Raw genomic sequence first — 15,086 nt, 5'->3', positions numbered from 1 at the left:
AAGATGCGAGCAAGTAATGGTTCTGATCCTGACTGTTTTTATCCCTCAGAAAACATGAGGCTGAAAGGACATTGCGACTGAAAAGCAAGTGACAGATCATGTAGCGAATCATAGCCATTTACCCAACCCAAGACAAGTAGAGGCGGGGATAACGGTAAGACGTAACCAATGAAGATTTTCAAAGTAATCCCTAAACCAATGGGGAAATAACGGTCAAGCGACGGCTCGGGGTAGCTAGGTCCCTGAAACAAAACCGAGGGGTAGCCTGTGACAGGAATACACTGTGAATACTAAAACTCAGAGATCACCCTGAGCACCACGCTGGGTACGCGCTTATAAAATTTGCCGGGAAAGAAAGAGGGTTAAGCTCCATGGTGAGTAGCCTATATTCTGGATATAGCACCTTAATGGACATACTGAAACGAGTCGTTTGAAGCCTATTCTGAAGTGTCGCGCGCGTTGTTGCCTGTCAAAAGTGTTGATTTTACTCTTGCGGCGCATGTCTGTTTGCGGCTTGGAGTGGTGGTATAATTAGCTTGGAATAAGTTAACTGGGTAAACTAGTGTGCTGACAAGTGTGCGGAATTAACTAATAACCAGAGAATTTTAACCAGAATGTACAACTTGAATTTGTATTTAGTATCCTACAACCAACCCTGCCAAGCTCTCATGCAGCCTAACAAATCTCAACCTTGTTTGCAAGTTGGGGGCTTTTCCTGGTGTAATGACTGAGCTGGTGTAACAGGATTATACCATATTTGTAAACAGTGAAGTCATGCTGTTGTCGTGAACTGCAGACCCGAGTGCAGGTGTACTTCGTAGCCCATCAACATGCCGTGCGTGTAGGCTACTAGACGGAGAACCAAGATGCGGCGTCTGGCCAAGGCAGTAAACAAATGATTTACGCTCCGAGATCGAGCGTGTTAATCATTCATTATATCATGAGTTTTCCTGTTTATACCACACCGCCGGCACCCATGCTGTGGTTGTGTTGTGAGGCAGTATTTGCTGGTGTCTCCCTTCCCCACTCCCTCTGCCTATGTTGTGTGACAAAGTGAAGCATGGGGTAGTAGCCTAACAATGTTTGCGTGATGAGGTTATAATGTCACTCTGTATCTGGGTCAGTATCTATCCTTGAAGTATGGCACTGTGAGTTCTTTCTGCTGCTGCTGCTGAAGCTTGTTCACGTTCAGATGGAAGGGGTGGTTTAAATCATCCTTGTCTGTGTTTTGAGTGTTCCAGATTCTCTAAATCTCTCTTCCCCCCACCCATGTACCACCAATCTCATCTTTCTCTTCCAATCTCTCTCTCTCTCTCTCTCTCTCTCTCTCTCTCTCTCTCTCTCTCTCTCTCTCTCTCTCTCTCTCTCTCTCTCTCTCTCTCTCTCTCTCATTGTCGCTGCATTTCACCTTATTATAATAACTATTTATTATTTTTTAAATCCCCCACATCTGTCTAATCACCTATGACCTCTGTCTGTCCCTATCCACTGTCCACTGCATGCACACTGCCCACGCTATTCCATCTGCCTCTGTCCTGCCCACGCCTCGCCTCTGCCCTGGTGCTGTCATAATCTCGGGCCCCACTGCTGCTTACCCCTCCCATCTCTCTGGCTGCCCATCTCTCCGGGTGTCTCCCCATCTCCTCAACCCCCCTCCGGGTCTCCTCATCTCAACCTGCCCTTCCCTATCCCCCTCCTCTTATCTCCCCATCTTTGTCTGCAATTCCCTATCCCCCCTCCCGGTCTTCCCATCTCCCCTGCCTTTCCCTATCCCCCCTCCCTGTCCCTGCCCATGTCTTCCCCCATCTCCCCATGTACCACTTGCCTGCCTCCCGTGTCCCATGGTGCCCCCTTCCCCCCCCTGTCTCCCCACCTACCTGCACCTGTCCCTGCCCCTGCCTTTCTCCATCTTCCATGTCTCCTCATCTCCCCCCGTGCCCTCCCTTCTCTGTTCTCTCTCTCTCCCCATCTCCGCTGTCTACCTGTCTCTCCCCATCTCCCCCTTTCCCTGCCCATGGCTTTCCCCCATCTCCCCCGTCTCCTCATTTCTCCATATTTCCTGTGGTCTCCATGCATCTCCCCATGTCTCCCTTTCTCCCCATTTCACCCCCCCCCATCTCCCCCCTGTTCCTGCCCCTGTCTTTCCCTCTCTCTTTCCCCCATCCCTGCCTGTGCGCTTACTACTGCTTCTCCCCCATCTCCCTCTTGTCCCTACCCCATCTCTACCTGTTACCCCCGTACCTGCCCTGTGCCCCTCCCATCTTTCCCTGTCCCTACCCATGCTCTCCTCCCTCTCACTCTGTCCCTCTGTCTCTCTGTCTCTCTGTCTCTCTGTCTCTCTCTCTCTCTCTCTCTCTCTCCAGATGCAGTTCATGCTGCTTTTCAGTCGCCAGGGCAAGCTGAGGCTTCAGAAGTGGTACGTGCCGCTGTCGGACAAGGAGAAGAAGAAGATCACCCGGGAGCTGGTGCAGACGGTGCTGGCCCGCAAGCCCAAGATGTGCAGTTTCCTGGAGTGGAGAGACCTCAAGATCGTTTACAAAAGGTTGGTGTGGTGGTGGGTTCGGTTGGTTTTGGCGCATGTGTACACACGCGCACGCGCACACACACACATACACACACACACACACACACACACACACACACACACACACACACACACACACAAACACACACACACACACACACACACACACACACACACACACACACACACACACACACACACACACACACACACACACACACACACAACCAGAGTGAATTTCGTGTGGTTGATCACAGCGCACACACATACACACACTCACACTCATATGTTTATATTTAATGACTGCCCACAAATGCACAACACAATCCGCACTCACAAACTGCCTCTCATTATTTATTTATATTACCGCCATGTCCAAAAAGCAAACGCGTTTCGGCTATCAAGCCTTCATCAGTGCGTGGTACTTTCGTTTTTTCCAAGAAGTTAAGCGCGTCCTTTGCCAAAACATAAGTATACACACACACACACACACACACACACACACACACACACACACACACACACACACACACACACACACACACACACACACACACACACACTGAATTGCAGGTAGATAGACACAGCACTTGTTAGTTAGACTGACACCCCAAGTAGTGTCTACAGCTCCTCACTGGACGCAGATGGACAGCACACATTGGTGTGTTAACCAAGTTGTATAAAATGTGCTGTCTTGCCAAGTGCTGCAGTGAAATCCTGCAAAACCACGTGAAAACAACGAAGGTGTTAGCTTGCTCTCAGCTGAGCAGCCTTCTCTTCACATTAGAAGATGCGGAGGTGCCATAGAAGATGCGGAGGTGCCATAGCTCAGCTTGGAAGAAGCGCGCGCGCACACACACACACACACACACCAGGCACGTGCACTCCAATACGGCAGGGGAGGCACGGCCTCACCAGCCCGAGATGATTATGATGAGATGCAGTAAATGTGAATAATAGTTACAATAACAGCTATTGTTTTCGAGCATCTGCACCATAACTACCATTTAAGCAGTGTTTAAACTGTTTCACTCGTTTTCAGTCATTTTTGTGGCCAAAATCGTAATATTTGCCCATTTCATGTCAAATTCCTCCGAATACGGTGAATTTGGGGCAACTCTGAATTTGCCTCACCCCCGGATTGCGCAATCCCTCGTTAACAGGCTTGAGCGCATGCGCCATTTTGCTCGTTCTGTGAATGCAACCTGGTAATATTGTATTAAACGTTTTTATACATTTAATAGAAGTATGTATGGTGTGCCCTCATTTCCTGATATTTTTTTTTTTACTATTTTCTACGTGTGATTATCATTTCTTTACTCTGAACGCCCACTGAAATATACAGTGGTGAGGCCAGCAGTAGCCTGGCCGCAGACTCCTTCTTTTTTTTTTTTTTTTTTTTTTTTTTTTGGACGAGAAAGTTTTTTTTTTTTTTTTTTTTTTCTTTTTCTTTTTTTTTTTTTTTTTATTGCAATAAAAGAGGATGACAAAGACATGACATTACAATAAGGCACACAAGGTCAAGAAAACATAGTACATATAGACAATTTGGATTAGGTTACATTAAACAATTCTAATAAGAAATGAAAAGGAATAAAATAGACAATAAACAAACAAACAAGAGGAATAAATTAAAGAATACTCAAAAGTCTGTCATTTTTCTTATTATTTACAAGTTTGAGAGAATTGAGAAGAGAAGACATTTCTAAAATAAATATCATAAAGAAGGGTTGCATTTTTTTCCATTTTTGCTTATGAATAAAAAACTTAGCATGTAAAAGGAAGAAATTCACTAAAAATTCAAAAGAAGGGTCACTTGAGTTTTCATAATAAAAGAAAATATCTTTAAGACTGAAAACATAAAGGTCTTGCTGTGAAAAAAGATAAAAACTAAGGTCTGCAAGAAAGCGTTTCACTGTGTTACAGTCAAAAAATAAATGTACAAGGGTTTCATCTTCATTACCACAAAAAGAGCAATTTGAACTGAAGTCTGTGTATTTGGAAATAAATACATTTGTGGGGTAAATCTTATGGAGAATTTTAAAATGAGTTTCCTTTATTTTATTTGTAATGCAGTATTTGTGAGGTAGTAGCCAAGCCTTCTTCCAAATGATGTCTTGAACTAAAGGATTCCAAAAAAATTTCCCTCTAGGAGTGATTCTGTCCCTTTGTTGAAGAGATTTACGTATATGTTTGTTGTCACATTTTTTATCAAATATGTTAATGCCGTTCAATATGATTTCTGAGGAGAGTGGAGTAAAATTAGGTAAATTATATGACAGGTGACTTTTAATTAAAAGCGCTAACCCTTGAGGGATTGCCTTTATAACTGTTTGAAATTGACGAAAGGGTATAGGAAAAAGAAAACGTGACAGAAACTGTTCATACGTCAAGAAAGAACCTGAATCATCAAATAAAGAGAAAATATCATAAATTCCATGTTCAAACCAACTAGGGTAAAATAAGGTTTTGTTTCTTACAGTGATATCAGAATTGTTCCATATAAATACTTTATGGGGGGAGAAGTTATGAACAAAGCACATTCTCCAGGCAAGTAGGCATTGCTTATGGAAATTAGAAAGTTTAAGAGGTAGTTTAGAAGGGGAAAAGTTGCACTTAAGAATAAAAGAAAGACCACCTAATTTATTGAATATGTGATTAGGGATAAAGAACCAGAGTGAGTTGGGTTGTAAAAGGCATCTCCGAATCCAACCAGTCCTGAAGGAGTTGATTGTGTTGGAGAAGTCTAAAACATCTAGGCCTCCATTAGCTTTACAATCCGCCACCACTTCCTTCTTTAATTTATGAGGTTTATTTCTCCAAATGAAATCCAGAAATAATTTGTTGACCTGTTTTATTGTTTTGTCTTTTAGAAATAAGGAGAGAGATGGATAAACAAAATGAGAAAGACCATCTGCTTTAGAAAGCAATACTCTACCATACATATTAAGATCTCGTTGTAACCAGGAGTTAAATATGTTCTTGGCTTTTATTATTTTCCCTGCAAAATTTAATTCCTCTCTTATCTTGGGATCCTTAGTTATTTGTATACCTAAATATTTAACTGTTTGTTTTACTGGGATGTTATACAATACTGTATCATTGCAGACCTGTAGGGGTAATATTTCACATTTTGAAACATTCAACTTTAGGCCTGATGCATCAGAAAACTGCTCCACAAGAGCCAGCGCATGAGGAAGTTGTAATTTATCTTGTAAAAATAAAATTGTGTCATCTGCCAGTTGTGATATTTTAATTTCCCTTTCAAAAATGGTTAGGCCCTTTAAATCAGAATCATTCAGTATACTTAAAGCAAGAAGCTCTGTCACTAGCAGAAATAAAAATGGGGAAAGAGGGCACCCTTGCCTTATTCCACGCTCAACATTGAATCTTTGAGTAGTGCTGTGGTTAACTATTACAGAGCTGTTTATGTCCTTATAAAGTGTCTGTATAATATTAATAAAGGGTTCACCAAATCCAAATAGCTTGAGAGATTGAAAAATAAACTGATGCTCAATGGAGTCAAAGGCCTTGTAAAAGTCTAGTAGTAGCATGAGAGCTTCAGAGTGTACCTCATCTGAGTAATCCAAAAGATCAAGTACCAGTCTTATATTGTTTGTAATGTGGCGATTTTTCATGAATCCAGATTGTGTCTCTGATATGATAGCATCAAGGCCAGTTTTGAACCTTTTTGCAAAGACCAGTGCTAAAATTTTATAGTCAATTGTTAACAGAGATATTGGGCGCCAATTTTCAACGGAATGCACATCTTTCCCTGGTTTAGGAATTAGAGAAATAACTCCTTGCTTCATAGTTGACGTCATATGCATTTGTTCAATACATTCTGTGAACATACAGAATAATGGGTTCTCAATGTATTCCCAGAAATGAACATAGAATTCTATAGATAAACCATCTATACCGGGGGCTTTACCTTTCTTCATTGAAAAGAGTGCTTTCCTTATCTCTGTTTTCGTTATGTCAGAGTCACAGAATGACATATAAGAGTCATCTATGGTTGGAATGTACCTCTCAATTTTTTTGATGAACACCTCTGCTGTACAGTCATTAAAATTGGAGGTGTATAATTCTTTATAGAAATTATAAACATGGTTTGAAATTTGAGTGTCATCATTACAGATTTTACCATTAATATTAAGACAGTTCAGCATTTTCCTTTGACCATTCCTTTTCTCCAAAGCAAAAAAGTAAGTGGAGTTTTTCTCTCCCTCTTCCAGCCATTTGGCTCTAGACCGCACAAAGGCACCTCTTGCTAGATTTAAATAAAGAGCATCAAGTTGCAGACTGATTTGTTTTATTTCTAACTTTTCTTCTTCTGTATTATCTTCTTTGGATAATACATTTAAGCGTTGCAATAATTCAGTTTCTAACTGATTCCTACTGGCTTTAATTAGTTTACATCGTTTTGAAGCAATGAGTCTGGTTTTGTATTTAAAAAATTCCCATTTTTGTTTGTATCCATCACTGCAATCAGCAAACAGCTCTTTAATAAGTGCTTTAATACAGTTATTGAATTCCTCATCAGTTAATAAGGAATTATTAAATTTCCAATATCCTCTTATTGCTGGTTTGGTGTGTAGGTCACCAATCTTGAGAGTTATGAGTTTGTGATCTGTTAAAGGTGCAGCAGAGTGGGTGGTATCTATAACTAAAGACAAAGCAGACTGTGAGACTAAAAAAAAATCAATTCTTGATTTCAATGTCATAGTATTGTTGGACCAAGTGAAATCAACTAAATCTGGGTTAAAGAAACGCCAAGTATCAGTTAAAGATAGATCAGAAGTTAAGGACACTATTAAGTTATTTAAATAAGAACTTTGATTCAACTTGGGAGGAAATCTATCAATTGAACCGTCCATACATTCATTGTAATCTCCACCCAGAATTATTATTGAGTCTTTATATTTGTCATTGAGTGATTTAGTTTTACTGGAGATCTCAGCAAAAAGGATTTTGTTAAGTTGACTAGAATTATACCCATAGATATTACCGATAATAAAGGTTTTCTTATCGTATTTGGCAACAATTAAGACCCATCTACCTTCTAAAGAATGCATCATTTCCAAAACCTCTCCTTTAAATCTATGTAAGAGTATCGCAACACCTGCAGAGTGGCTGCTACCATGAGAATAGTAGGTCTTGTTCCCCCATTGTAATTTCCAAAATTTACCATCTTCTTCAAGTGAGTGTGTTTCTTGTAACAGAACAAAATCTGCCTCACTTCTCTTGCAAAATAAAAATAAAGCCTTTCTTTTCACATTTTCTCGTATTCCTCTAACATTTAAAGACACACAACACAAAGATTCAACCATGAAAATAAACTTAACAATAAACACTGATATGCAAGAACTTGCACAAAAAACTCACCTACAAAGGGAGGTGGATAACAACCTTAACATATTCTGATGCACAATAAGCATCACCAGATAGCCTATTAAACTTATTGAAATCTCTTTAAGTTCAGCTCACTGAGTGTAAACTGACTGTTTATTTTGAATTTAGGCTTATTGAAAAACAAAGGATTTTTTTTTTTTTTTTTGGTATGGGCTAATATCAGCAAAAGAGAGAAAAAAATAGGCTACCACAGAAGTTACTGGGAAATATAGGCCTATCCTATAAATTAGAGTAGGTCTAACCATACAACTTAAAAAGGCAGGACTAAATTAAGAGCCTATCATCTCTGAAGGAAAATAAGAGCAAAGGTAGATTTGGCATGTTTACTAGAAATGGAGCTATAGCCTATGCCATTCAATCCACAGTGACCTCTGTATAATCATATCTTTTACCGTCGATGAGAGCATGAGAGTCTTTGAAAGATGCCTTCTTCCCTTGGCTTCTTGCCTTCTGGACTAAAGGCCACAACTTCTCTCGTGCCGCTCTATCTTCTGGTGGGACAGGCTCCGTGATAGATAGTTCGTTATGCTGAAGAAACTTGCACTTTTTCGAAGCTTGCCAGATCGCGTCTCTCACTCTTCTGAATGAGAAGCGGATGATAATTGAGCGGCACTTCGCATCCGTTGGTGGCGGCCCGAGGCGGTGTACCACATCCACACCCGCGTAGAGGTCGTTAGCAGGAAGATCAGTTGCCACTCGCTGTAGAACCTCGATGACTCTCCCTCTGACATCTTCTCCAGCTTGTTCTTTCAAACCATGGAGTTTCAGAAAGGATCTCCAGCCGTAGCGTTGCGTTTCGATCAAAGCTTTTTTCAAAGCGGTGTTGTCTTTTTTCAGCATGTGCACTTCATTCTGCAGACGGGAAAGCTCCTTTTTGTTTTCACCAACCTCGGCAACGAGTTGCTTCACTGTAGTGGATAATTTGTCCAGTTCTTTTGAAGTAGCCTGAGTTGTTTTTTCAATCACTGACACTTTCTGGAAGGTAGCATCATGCTTGAGGGACAATTTGCTTATCGCAGCTAAAATGTCCTCGTTAACACTGTGTGATTCTTCTCTTTTAAATTCGGCAAGGGAATTAGAGCAATGTCTTCAGTTATTTTTGAATTCGAGTCGTCAAAGAATATCATGTCTTCCACTTGCTCACCCACATGGTTAGCCTTGTCTGCTGCCATCTTCGGTATCTTCTTCTTTATTTTTCCACTCTTCAATTTCTTTCCCATGAAGTTCAGTTATTAAACATAGCGTAACACGAAATAAAACGAATGGTTTGCATCAATATTAGTTGTTATAAAGTTGTAATAACCACTTCCCTTGACGAGCTCAAACGAACACGCCTTCCTCCGCTGACGCCATCTTGGCCTCGGCCGCAGACTCCTTCTGGAGTTGAGTCTTGCTGGCCAGTTACGTCATAGCGAATCTGAAATTCACAATACAGTCAGTCGGTGTTGTTGGCTAGCTTGTTCACGTTGACTGCTACAAGTGGATTTCATAACGAAACTAAGAGCATTCTCAAAGTTGGATTTCCAAGGGGAAAATATGTGATAAAGAATGGAGGACCGACAGAGCTGAAGGGTTTGCTACTCAGGTGACCGGTCAGAATAACTACCCGATCATTTCAAAGTGAGTGGTACAACACTGCAGAAAATATTGTTGTTTCCCCTGTGTCTTGTTTGCAACCGGCGAGAATGTGTGGAAGACCATTCGGGATTCGGGATTCGGGATTTTACGACTTAACAATTTACTAAGGACTAAGGAGCCTCACGAAACAAAAATCCTCGCGGCTACTCATATTCAATGCCAAATTGCTTTGGACGTTTGGGGCGACGTTTGGGGCTTTGGATGAACAGCACCGGCTAAAGTAACGTTAGCATGCACAACGCTAAAGTGAAGGAAAAGAGCGGCGCATGGACCTGATGCACGAGTTCAGGTAAGACAAATTTCCTATGTGTGTGAAGCCTGTGTTTGTGAGACCCGTGGGGAGGTAGAGAATCCGCCGTGATTCTGTCCAGTGTGGTAGCTCTTGTGATGGGCACCGGATTCTCATGTGCCCGGTAACTGTTTGTAAAGTTGAGTACAGGGTACCGTTGAGGTAAATCAAATATACCCGTGTAACTACAAGACTCTGATTGAATTCCAAGGTGTAGGCATAACAGAAATGACAGTCCCAAAATATTTGGTGACCATATCGAAGCGTGTGTATAATATCTGTTTACGTTGACATTCGCTTCCTGCCACACCTTTGTCCCACATCGCTTGCTGTAGCCTCGTACAAGTAGATGTAGGCCTATATTTGCACGAGAGTCCAGTTCGTATGACAAAAGCTATCACACCGGTTTGTTCGCCGTGGTGCTCAGTGGTCTATATGACACCATGTTTTGAATCCTGTGTGTCTTGAGCATCCGCCGTGATGCTCAGTCTACATTGCTGCTGCTGTGTGGTTTATGTGAGATCACTGTGTGTGTGTGTGTGTGTGTGAGAGCAGTGGGCTGTGAAGGAGCTTACACTCTCCACTACTCTCCCCTCACCTACCCTCCTCTTCTCCCCTCCTTTTCTCCTCTCCTCTCCTCTCCTCTCCTCTCCTCTCCTCTCCTCTCCTTTCCTCTCCCCCTCTCCTCTCTTCTCTCCTTTCCTCTCCCCCTCTCCTCTCTTTTCCCATCTCCTCTCCTGTCCTCTCTTTTCCCATCTCCTCTCCTCTTCTCTCTTCTCCTCTCCCTCTCCTCTCCTCTCCTTGAGCTCCTCTCCTCCTCCTCTCCACTCCTCCTCCTTTCTCCTCTCATCTCTTCTCCTCTCTCTTCTCCCCTCTCCTCCTCTCTCATCTCCTCTCTCCTCTTCTCTCCTCCTCTCCTCTCCCCTCCCCTTCTCTCCTCTCCTCTTCTCTCCTCTCCTCGCCACTACTCTCCTCTCCTCTGCTCTGCTGTCCATTGGTGCTGTGTGGTTTATGTGAGACCACTGTTTGAATCCTGTGTGTGTGTGTGTGTGTGTGTGTGTGTGTGTGTGTGTGTGTGTGTGTGTGTGTGTGTGTGTGTGTGTGTGTGTGTGTGTGTGTGTGTGTGTGTGTGTGTGTGAGAGAGAGATCTAATAGCATTTTCTCTGCGGAAATGCAGTAAGCTTATGTCAAAATATGTAGGCCTACCTTATGTTAAGAAAGCTGCTATGACATATGGAACTTGTCGGTAGGCCTATTTGGCAATTATTTATTTGAAAATCTGATATTGAAAAAGTTGCCTCACCAGCCATAAATCCCAGTGCACGTCACTGACACACACACACACAGACACACACACACACACACACACACACACACACACACACACACACACACACACACACACACGTATGCTTGCACACACACATACTTGCACACACACACACACACACACACACACACACACACACACACACACACACACACACACACACACACACACACACACACACACACACACACTGAATTGCAGACAGATAGACAGCACCTGTTGGTTAGACGGACACCCCCAAGTAGAGTCTGACAGCTCCTCACTGGCCGCAGATGGACAGCACACATTGGTGTTAACCAAGTTGTTGTACCCATTGATGCCTAAAGCACTTGCAAAAAGGCTGCTGAATGCCTAAGCCTTTTTTAAAGAAAAGTTGCCCTCAACATATAAATACCAATATATCTCAGCCTCTGAAGCACATAAAAACACGAAATAAGTTGCATTGCAACGCTAATATGCTGTCTTGCCAAGTACTGCGGTGAAATCCTGCAAACCAGGTGAATCTGAGCAGAAAACAACAGGGTGTGAGTTTGCCTTCTCTCCACATTAAGGAGAAGATGTGGAGGTGCTACAGCTCAGCTTGGAAGAAGCTGGCAAGGCAACGCGGTTCATCATCATCCTCACACTTTTTTCTGTCTCTTGTTTTTCAAATTGTAATGTTGCAGTGAGCTGCGTCACGACTTAACCACCACCACCAACACCTGCCATGAAGACTTGTCTATTATTACACTGTTTTTCTTGTTCTTCTTGCCTCGTGATGGAGTTAAAGGGATACGTTGGAGGGTTGCTGTCTGGCAGGCTGTGGGAGAGTTGAGCTGGGGTAAAGGGGGGAAGATGAAAGCCATGGCGCGCCTGGATGGCTTGAGGGGTGGTCGTGGTGAGCGAGGGTGGGTTTGGAGAGGGTTGGGGTGAAATAACGAGAGGGAGAGAGAGAGAGATGGGGGAGAGGGAGCATTATTCTCGCCTCATTATCCACAGTTGCCGTGCCAACCAATGAGCTGGCTCTTGGTGTGGGCTGAGCCTCGGTGACCTGTACGTGAGCAGCGGCGGCGGCATCACACGGCAACCGGCCTGCCAATCAATGCTGGTCGCCGCACTCTGCCAAACAACAACCAGCCAGCAACGCCACCGCTCAAATCTCATGCCTCATGAGCATGGAGAATGGGGCTTCACTTGTTGAGGGCACATCAAATCTTTCATTCTTTCTTCTCTTTTTCTTTTTTTCTGATCCTCTTTTTCTGTTCTTCCCCATGTCTGCCATGGATGTAATGCTAAATTGGATGCCAGTGGTCGGGTGCACACGTCTTCATGTCTGTCTACTGTTTGGCACATTGAATAGCAGTAGAGAATATGACTTGTTTCAAGAAACAAGGGTTTTTTTTCTCTTTTTATTCCATTTTGCTCTTTCCCAAATCTAACATGGATGTCATATCAGCTGAGAGGGCAGTGATCAAGTGGATGCATTCAACATACTGTGTTTCAGTCACGTGTGTGACAGTCATGTTTCAGTCATAATGTGTTTTGATTCAGTCGCCAAAAGTTATGGCTCATGCACATGGACAACATGACATGTTTGAGGTTTATTGGTTACAGATCAAGAGTGTAGGAGCCATAATTACTTCTTTATATTGTTTGTTTTCATTATGGTACAGCTTTATGGGGATTGGTTTACTTTAATTTGTGGCTTTTGTTTATTGGTTATTGTGGACATGGGTGTGGCACTGGGCGTGTGTGGTGCGCAATTGGAAGCCCTTTAATTAGTGCCCACCTGGCACCTGTGCGTTAGTTCAGTTTGGCGTGGGGTGAGCATGGGAGAAGGCCCTCCTTTTGTGTACCGCACTGCACTTCGCACATTGCATGGACCAAACTGCAAACTCTGTTAACTGGAAGATTGCTTTACCTTGCACGTGAATGACTATTGGGGTCTAAAGACTATTGGAGTCTGCGTTGATATGGTGAGCAATAAACCTCAAGAAACGGAGTCGAATGTGTGGACATTACATCATTCTGAAGTGCGTGTAAGACAAGTTTGTTTCGCCCTGCTTAGCCCACAGCGGCGCTGAACCATAGTTGAATCTGGTAGCCGCAATAAAGAGCATCACATGCATCTCATGTTTTGGGAAATGAACTTATGAAGGGATCATGAAGGTTTTGCTTTTGTTCCAATTTTTTTGTTTAGATATTCTTTCTATATTTTGTCTTCATGGCATGATCATACTGAATGATATATTAGATTATGCAGTCAGGTCTCATTCACGCACAATCACAAAGTTGAAAGCGCATACAAGATGAAAACAGTCCGGGGAAGTGCCATCAGGGCTGAAAACATCAGAGTGATGGCCGTAAGCATCAATAGGAGTGTCTCAGCGTGCAGATCTGTTATTCAAATTCATATGAAGAGAAAATTCAGTCAGTGTTCAGGTGCACATGTCTTTAGCCTCGTGTGTTTATCCATACAGCAACAGATACAGTATTTCTACGTCTCATGTCATGTCACATGAAGCGTCTTCACCCTTTTACCCTGTCTTCTTTTTCTTTTATCCAAATATGTCCTGGATAGGATTTTAGACGAGTCATGTCTAGCTGTTCAGCTGCTCTTCCTAGAAACAGACTGAAATACTGCTGCTGTTGCTGCTGCTGCTGCTGCTGCCGCTGTTGCTGCTGCGTGTCTGACTGATTTGCATTCATTTTTGTATTCTGTGGGGCCTGACTGTTGTTTTTCCCTTTCTCTCGCTCTCTCGCTCTCTCGCTCTCTCTCTCGGCTACATTTTTCTCATGGGCGCTATTTCTTTGATTTAGAAAAGGTGTGGTGGAGGACATGGCTGGCTGTCAAGGGTGTTTCTGTCCTCCGTTACTCAAAAAGAAATTTAATCAGGAAGCACGGAGCATCAGAAATGGGAGTTAGGAGGTTGTGGGGGGTCACCTCAGGCTGAAGACTGGCGAAGAATGTAAAACAAGCTAACTCCGTCCCCTCCCCTCCCGTTCTCCCATCGCCAGAGCAAATCAAAGCAGACCCACAACAGACAGACAGACAGACAGACAGGCGTGCATGGACCGGCACGCCACAGACAACCATCTGTGAACCCCAAGAGAGACACACACTCAGAACAGAGACCCCATATGACATGCACGCACGCATGCACACATGCACACACACACACACACACACACACACACACACACACGGACACACGCAACATTAGGAGCAGGCACACTCATACGTACAATACACCAGACACCCCTCATACACACAACCATCAACCATCTGTGAACCCCAAGAGACACACACTCAGAACAGAGACCCCATCACACACACACACACACACACACACACACACACACACACACACACACACACACACACACACACACACACACACACACACACACACACACACACACACACACACACACACACACACACACACACACACACACACACACACACACAACCACAGTCACTGCTGCAGACTCCCGCTGCAAATTAACGCTGACCTTTATTGGGACATAAAAAGCATGCTCATACGTGCCCCCCCATTGTTTGCCGAGCTAATTGTCATTAGATCCCGTCACATAAAAACACACACACACACACACACACACACACACACACACACACACACACACACACACACACACAGGAGGAGCACAAGCACATGTGCCTGGAAAGCTAATGGAAGGGAGGCGATGCGCGGAGGCGTTTTGTCATTCGCAGTGGCGACCCTCTGCGCCTGACAGGGCCGCTCGACTGTTATCTCTCTTTAAAGCGCTCGGGTTTAGAGAGGGAGAGGGACTGTGGGGTGTGTGTTCGTGTTCGTGTGTGTGTGTGTGTGTGTTTGCGTGTGTGTGTGTGTGTTTGAGAGAGAGTGGGAGAGAGAGAGACAGAGAAA

General features: G+C 43.5%; 1 protein-coding gene across 4 annotated transcripts in view; it reads left to right on the top strand.

The window, feature by feature from the left end:
- The first annotated feature begins 256 nt into the window (after window positions 1-256).
- The window catches only part of LOC134451354 (AP-1 complex subunit sigma-2), a 52,268-nt gene continuing 37,438 nt past the window's right edge, over window positions 257-15,086 (top strand). For all 4 annotated transcript variants that reach the window (XM_063201760.1, XM_063201761.1, XM_063201762.1 and 1 more), the window contains exons 1-2: window positions 257-374; window positions 2,364-2,542. In XM_063201760.1, the coding sequence (XP_063057830.1) occupies window positions 372-374; window positions 2,364-2,542 (182 nt within the window). In that variant the 5' untranslated portion in view covers window positions 257-371. The remainder of the gene's footprint in view (window positions 375-2,363; window positions 2,543-15,086) is intronic.

This window comes from Engraulis encrasicolus, chromosome 6 (genome assembly GCF_034702125.1).
Source record: "Engraulis encrasicolus isolate BLACKSEA-1 chromosome 6, IST_EnEncr_1.0, whole genome shotgun sequence".
NCBI lineage: Eukaryota > Metazoa > Chordata > Actinopteri > Clupeiformes > Engraulidae > Engraulis > Engraulis encrasicolus.
Note: the sequence above shows the minus strand (reverse complement) of the source record. Positions and strands in the feature narration are given on the sequence as shown.